The sequence below is a fragment of the Plasmodium fragile genome, assembly GCF_000956335.1.
Source record: "Plasmodium fragile strain nilgiri unplaced genomic scaffold supercont1.41, whole genome shotgun sequence".
Classification (NCBI taxonomy): domain Eukaryota; phylum Apicomplexa; class Aconoidasida; order Haemosporida; family Plasmodiidae; genus Plasmodium; species Plasmodium fragile.
Genome location: NW_012192621.1, coordinates 114,797 through 122,128, shown reverse-complemented (window position 1 = coordinate 122,128; position 7,332 = coordinate 114,797). Strand labels below are relative to the sequence as shown.

The window sequence follows — 7,332 nt, the reverse complement described above, 5'->3', positions numbered from 1 at the left end:
TTTTTTTTTTTTTTTTTTTTTTTTTTTTTTTTCCTTCTCCGTGTGGTGGAAAGTTTATAAAACTTTAAAACGACAAAAAATTGAAGAACAGAAGCAGCAATACCATTGAAAAAAAAAAAAAAAATTAAAAAAATAAGAAATTCTAAGAAAAGCTAAGCCTGAAGAAACACGAACAAAGTTCAACAGAATTATTAAAAAAAAAAAAAAAAAAAAAAAAACTAAATTGACAATTCAAAAAGATATGTGAGCAAAAGTTGTAAAATATATTGCTTACGATTAATCACATATGTATAATCACCAAGTTTGTTTTCATGTATACGCCTACATAAATAGTATTGTTAGCTTTTAATATATGTACACGTATAAATATTATACCAAATAGGATATGCCATTCACGTGTGCGTGTAAATTTTAACATATATAAAAATTGCATACAGCTATGCCAAATATATATGCATATTATAATATAATACACGTGCGTGCCATCATTGATTATATATGAGAGCTCATAAACGCATATGGAACAAAACAAAAAAAAAAAAAAAAAGAAATAATTAAGTTGAAAAATTGAATAAAACTGTATAATTAAGTTAAAAAAATGGACCCTGCAAGGCGAGGGGAAAAGGAAAAAAAAAAAAATTCAACAACGTAGCGTAGCAGATAGCACGTAACGCACAACACATTGGACGAGGAAGAAAGGTGATTAACTTCAAGGTGCCAGTTACTTTCTCCTTTTCCTCTACGCATTCGTGTGAACAGCCATTAACACGCAGGGTTTCGAATCCCCACAACCCCGTGTACACACAATGCGCATAATAACATAATATTTCCTGTTGCATAAATGCAACACATTTTAAAATATAAATTCACAACTGAAACAAGTCCTATATGAGTACACTTCAAAATTTAGACGAGGGAGCACCTGCTGAAATAACTTTCCATTCGTCACTTTTTCTTTTCCTTGCTACTCGAGGCTTTAGAGTTCTAACGGGGATGGGGAAAAAAATAAAGGATATTGTGCAGCGTTGGCGTATACATGACAGGCACAAGCATGTGTAGCGCACGTTTATACATACGTACATACATACACATACGCAATGTTTATCGGCGATAAGGAATCTGCCCCTTCCAAGAGGGTCACCCATGTTGTGAGCAAACAACGTATGAACTTACCCTTCTGCTCATCTGCACAACGGCATCCACGATCAGGCGGCATCTATACTCTATGTGTTCGTACGGGGTGCTTGCGTACTTAAAAAAATCCTGAGCTTGAGCCCAATAATAGGGCGTCTAAAGAGGTGGGGGGGGAAAAACGTAAAAGGGTGTGTTTAAATTGGCACCAAAAAGGGAGGGAAAAAAAAAGACAAAACTTCCCACTAATGCGCAATTAACAAATGAATACGTCCGCTTGGTGTACAAAAGCGGGGCAAACATTTCGTTCAGTTTTACGTTCATCCTCCCACGCAAAGAACTTACCAAAATGTGAATGCTCTTTGTGTGAACCACCCCCTCCTGGTACAACAGCCAAAGTAATATTTTATTTTCTCTTTCGTAATATGCTATTTCTTCTTCACTCATAGCATTTTTGGTCTCCTTCTCTTCCTTAACTTCCCCTGTGGGGGGGTTTGGTGGTTCCTCCAGTTTCTGCAAATGTTCGTAGCACAGATTCGGGGGCAATTCCAGCTTGTCAATGGTGTCGACTCCATCGGACAGCTGCTTTTCAACCTGCCATAGGATAAAGGAATGAGTTTCCATGAAGATGTGCACAGAATTAAAAGGGTCTTTTTTTTTTTTTTTTTTTACACGCATTAGGAAGTATAGACATGTACAGTAAACGCATATATAGTGCACGCGCTATCACTTCTCAATAAATTTCTTAATTACAAAATTTGCGATGAGATCGTTTTCCTCCTGTATCAACTGCCTCTGCAGATCGGACTTTTGAATTTTGTCGAAGAGTCTTTTACCCTAAGAAAGGAGTGGCAAAAATGGGCACGACGTGAGGGCACGGTTTGGAGAGCAAATATGATGATTGATGACAGCACGCATAGAAGCATGCGTAGAAGCACGTATTACGTCACGCCTGATGCTATGTGCGATGCCAAACACACCGCCTCTCAAACCGCTACGCGCTCTGCTTACCCCCTTGACCTGGTTGTATTTCCGGAAAAAGACCCGCAAGTAGGCCCTTATATCCTCCAGAGTCTTCTTCGAATTGCCAAAGTACTTCTCCTGGATGAACTCGATGTCGTCGCTGCCGTAGATGATCAGCCCACTCATCAGCTTGTTAAATTCCGCCTTGTTCCATTTGGCGAACCCTTCCTTCAGAAGCTTCTCTTTTTCATTCCTTATCTGATCAATGTCTATGTTGACCAAGTCATGGTCCACGGACTTCCTAACGGGCTTGCTGCTCTTACTCTTTTTGTTGCTATTACTTTCGTTGTTACTGTTCTCTCCCAAGTGCCTCTTAACAACATTGGTAATGTACTCGTAGCAGACTTTCACGCTTCTGTCCCTGAACCGAACCATGTTCAGCTTCTTCTTCGACTCAAACAGTTTGATGATTTTCTTCTTCACCTGCTGCACCTCGCTTAAGCTGTCGCTAGCCTCGCCGACAACCTCCTCTGTCTTGCTCGTGCCATCCTGGTTGTTGGCACTTCCCCCCTCTGCGCCATTCGCACTGGGTTCACCCGCACCCTCCTCCTCCGTATGCTCATCAAAAATGTTCGGATATATCAAGTTGATAATTTCGTAAATGTTCTTTGCATGCAGATCGAGAAAGTCAGAAAAATTTATGTACTTGTCAAAATCCTTTTCCTCACTTTGTGCGTCAATAATTGTCCTAATTTTGTCTTCACTAATGCGATACTTTTTCCACCTTTCTTCTAGCTTTTCTAACTCATCTAATTTTGCATTATTAAAAAATTGGAAGTCATGTCCCCCCCTCGCTTCTGCTCTCCATCCATGCAGCTCTATTTTTTTCTTGATAATTTTGTTGCTTGTCGAATTCATAACTTTCCATTTACTTTTTCTTTCTCCTAAATCAAGGAAGGCCATATTTTTTTTATTATTTTTCAGGAACTTTTTTATCGTACTTCTTATTTTGTTGAAGTTTTTCTTCTTTTTCTTCTTCTTTTTGACAACTCCGTCAATGCCTCCTGCACCTCCTGCCTGTCCTTCAATGTGGTCCCCCTCCGAGTAATTTCCTTCCTCGTCCTCTTCATCTTCCTCTCCATCCTCCGAGTCTGTATACTCCTCATCACTGGATCCTTCTGAACCGTCTTTTGTCAAATTGTTGTACATGTTCAATCCTCCATCTAGCGATATATTCGATAAATCAAAAATATTTTCTAAATTTTTTAACTTATTTTCAATTTCCATAGTTCTCTTCTCAGCATCGGCTAAAATGATATCAATATCTTCATCCGAAATGGACGAGATGTCTTGTGTTTTGTACACCTCCGGTGCTCCAAAATTTAAAATATCATGTAATTCTTGTTTGTTATTTTCTTTGTTATTCAAATTTAGCTTTCCCTTTTGAATAATAAGAGAGTCTAGCTTTAATTTCTTCGCTGCCCTTTCGACAATTTTCTCCTCCACTGAATTTTGTGTGACAAATCTGTACACAATGACTTTTTTTTTCTGACCTATACGATGTGCTCTGTCCATGGCTTGAATATCCATCTGCGGGTTATAATCTGAATCAAACAGGATCACAATATCTGCTGTAGTTAAGTTAATTCCAATTCCTCCTGCTCTGGTGGACAGCAAGAAAATAAAATATTTACTATTCGGTTCGTTAAACTGATTGATCCTAATTTGCCTCTCGTCTCCTACTGTAGACCCATCAATACGAAGGTACTCATAATTCTTCCACCTGCAATAATCATCAATGATATCTAAAACTCTGGTCATTTGTGAAAATAGAAGCACACGTGAATTTTCTTTTTTCAATCTTGGGAGCAGTTTATCCAGGAGGGACATTTTCCCAGATGTCTCGATCAAGTGATTCCCTTCAATGTAAGGTGGTTCTTCAATACCATCAAATAGGTAGGGATGATTACAGCACTTTCTCAGCTGCATAAGTATATTAAGCATTTGATTTTTGCTCCCCGTCATGGCATTAATTACATCAATATTTTTGCTAAGTATATCAGAGTATAATTTCTTTTGCAATTTTGACATGCCCACAAATACATATATCTCCCTCTTGGGAGGTAAGCACTGCTCCACTTCCACTTTAAGCCTTCTTAACATAAAAGGCTTTAAAATGGTGTGCAGCTGGGTGATTATTTCACTCTGCTTATTATCGTTGGAACTGATCTTTGATATATTAAACAAGTTGTCAAATTCTTCGGAGTTGTCAAATATTTTTGGCATTAAAAAATTTAATAGGGACCACAACTCCTTCAAGTTATTATGTAAGGGTGTTCCTGTAATTAGTAATCTATTCTCAGATCGCAAAAAACGGACAGAAGAACTTAACACACTTTTGTCATTCTTTATCCTATGTGCTTCATCTATTACGAGAAAAAACCAGTCGATATCAAACAAGGCGCTCTTATCCTTAATCACTATTTCGTAAGTCGTCAGCAGCACATCATAATCTGTATGTAACACATTCTTGTTCAATTCCCTTCTCTGTTCCTTACTCCCATAATATTTAAAAGCCTTCATTTGTGTACACCATTTTTTTATTTCTTGATACCAATTGTCTAATGTTGACCTGGGACATATAATGATACTTTTCCTTTTTATATTTTTATTAAATCTTAAGTAACATAACAAGCTGATAGTTTGCAAGGTCTTTCCCAAACCCATTTCGTCTGCTAAAATTCCGTTAATCTTGTGCCTATACAACTGGTACAGCCAATTTAGCCCTTCAATTTGATAAGGCTTCATGCACCCGTTGATATTAGCTGGCTGCTTCATAATAAACGTTTCATCCTCCTCATTGGCATCCTTCAATAACATATAATCTTCTTCCTTCTCTGTCATTGCACAACGTCTTGTTTTGTTCCCCTTTGATTGCACACTCATTTTTACTCGCTGACCTACGAGCTTCTCCGTATACCGCTTCGTCTCGGATAGGAGCTGTTGTAATTTTTCTTGCAAATAATTCACCTTCTCTTCACTCGGGGAGTTGGCACTCTCGTCGGGGTTCTCCTCCACCGGCTTTTCCTTATCAACAGCCTCTTCTTCCCCATCACCATTGATCTTATTTTCCTCCCCTTCCTCATCTACTGCCGTTGCTTCGGTCAATTTCCTCCTCTTCAAAGCTTCATCACTTAGATCCAGTTTGTGCTTATCCCTCCTACTGCTATTTTTGCCTTCCGGATCTGCAGCGTCGCGCTCGTTCTCGGATTCGCCGCTGAAGTCCTTCCCATCGTTACTTCCTGCGTCGCTCACCGCGCAACTCGCGCTGATCTCGCAATTACTCGCAAACTGTTCGCTCTTCTTGTAGGTGTCCCCGTTAGTAACGAAGTTTTTATTTTTACGACTGTCCTCATCACTCGTACTACACCCCTTCTTAGCATTATCCAAATCACTGTAACTGTCATATTTCTTTCTGAAATTATTTCCAGTTCTCACTTCCTCTTTGCAAATATCACCTACATTCTTGTAAGACCCCTCATTTAGGTAGTCCGCCTGGTTTGCTTCATCATAAAGGGGGCCCCGTTCTCCACTCCCGTCATTCACCCCATTGGCATTACCTTCACTTTCGTTATTACCTCCATCAACTGCTCCATTTTCGGAGTTTTCACTTTTTTCATTCGAACTTTTGAAATAGTCACGTACATTTCGGAACATCTTGGGAACCGTCTAGTCCGCAAGGTTGCCTGGTTAATATGGTTTCCCCCAAATGGGTATTGCCTGTGTGTCTTCTCTATATAAGACGTGTGTGTTGGCTTGCACAGGTTTTCACATAAGGTATGCTTCACGCTCCAGGTGCAGTACAGTTACATGCCATCCACAACATTACTTTCCTTATATCTCTCAACTAACTCTTGAGCCACAAAAAAAGGCCACACAAGCGTTCGTGTCTGCTTATCTTTAGCGCACACCAACGCGGTGTTGTGTACAACAAAAAAAATAAAAATAAAAATGAAACAAAATAAAAATGAAAAATAAAGAAAAATGAAGGGGCCCAATTTATGCACACGATATATGGGCACATTTACGCACGCAAATTATGTCCACAACCTATGCGCGCACATTCTAATGAGCTACTCTTCTCTTCATTAACAAATTGACCAGTCAAAGTTTGTCTTTGCTGTGCTCACATTAACATGGTTGGAGGGTGCACTACACTTCCTATTAGAGGGTGTAGTGCATAAACACACATACACGTATATTGAGATACGCGAACAGTTCTATTTATTCAAAAGGAATAAATCATCATAGGGCTAGACTTGGTAGTATTTTGCAGCTTCCCTCACTTTGTCTCCGTTTCTATTCATAAAAAAAAAAAAAAAAAAGGCGAGGAAAGCCTATTTTACTGTGTCAAATTTTCCTTTTTTCCGTTTTATTCTTGTTTCTTCTCCTTGGCTACACTTGTTCACTTGTTCACTTGTCCACCAGCTTATTTACTCACACGATCATTTGCGCACGCGCTCAGTTGTTTTATCGCCACACACATGCACCTTTAAAAAAACATTTTCCAGCTCCCATGAATGTGCGCAAAAATGCATGTACACATATATACCAGTGGATATATGTAAACACGAACGCACTATACCATGTTGCAAACACAGGACGCACAGACGTTTAGGTCCTTCACGTGCTCTGTGCGCTTCTCCGTGTAATGATTCATACGTGAGAATTTCTCAAAGGAGAAATGGGACTAAATTTGAAGGTAGGGGCACTGGTTGGACGAACTGGCAAGTTAACACACCAAAATTGCAAGCCAAAAATGTAAAAACAAAAAAGGCCGGAAAAAATTCAAAAGGAACGAGAACAAAAAATGCCAAGGGAAAGGGCAAAGGAAAAAGGACACAATTTCAACTTTGAAAATTTGCTATGACAAAAACACGCATTAAATCAAGAGAAGTACAATTGGCTAATCCTGTAAAATGCAAAAAAAAAAAATAAAAGAGGAAGGCACGCAGGTGATCATGGAAAATGTGTATTCCCCTACTGTGTAACAACCCATGCGTCCGCACTTAGTTTTCCTTAACAGGAGGCAAAGTACGCATACGGGACACAAGCATTCATTGCATATGTGTATATACGTAAATGTATAGTGTACATATGGATACATAAAACTGATTTTGGAAAATAATTTTCTTTTTTTTTTTTTTTTTTTTTTTTTTTTTTTTTTTTTTTTTTTTT

The 7,332-nt window shown here is 38.7% G+C and overlaps 1 protein-coding gene across 1 annotated transcript; it reads right to left on the bottom strand.

Annotated features, from left to right (window-relative positions):
- Positions 1–945: 945 nt before the first annotated feature.
- Positions 946–5,811, bottom strand: AK88_03534 (uncharacterized protein; the record flags this gene model as incomplete). Its single annotated transcript, XM_012481147.1, has 5 exons — positions 946–984; positions 1,174–1,290; positions 1,477–1,725; positions 1,885–1,968; positions 2,143–5,811. 5 exons carry the CDS (start codon positions 5,809–5,811, stop codon positions 946–948), a joined length of 4,158 nt encoding a protein of 1,385 aa, XP_012336570.1.
- Positions 5,812–7,332: the final 1,521 nt, after the last annotated feature.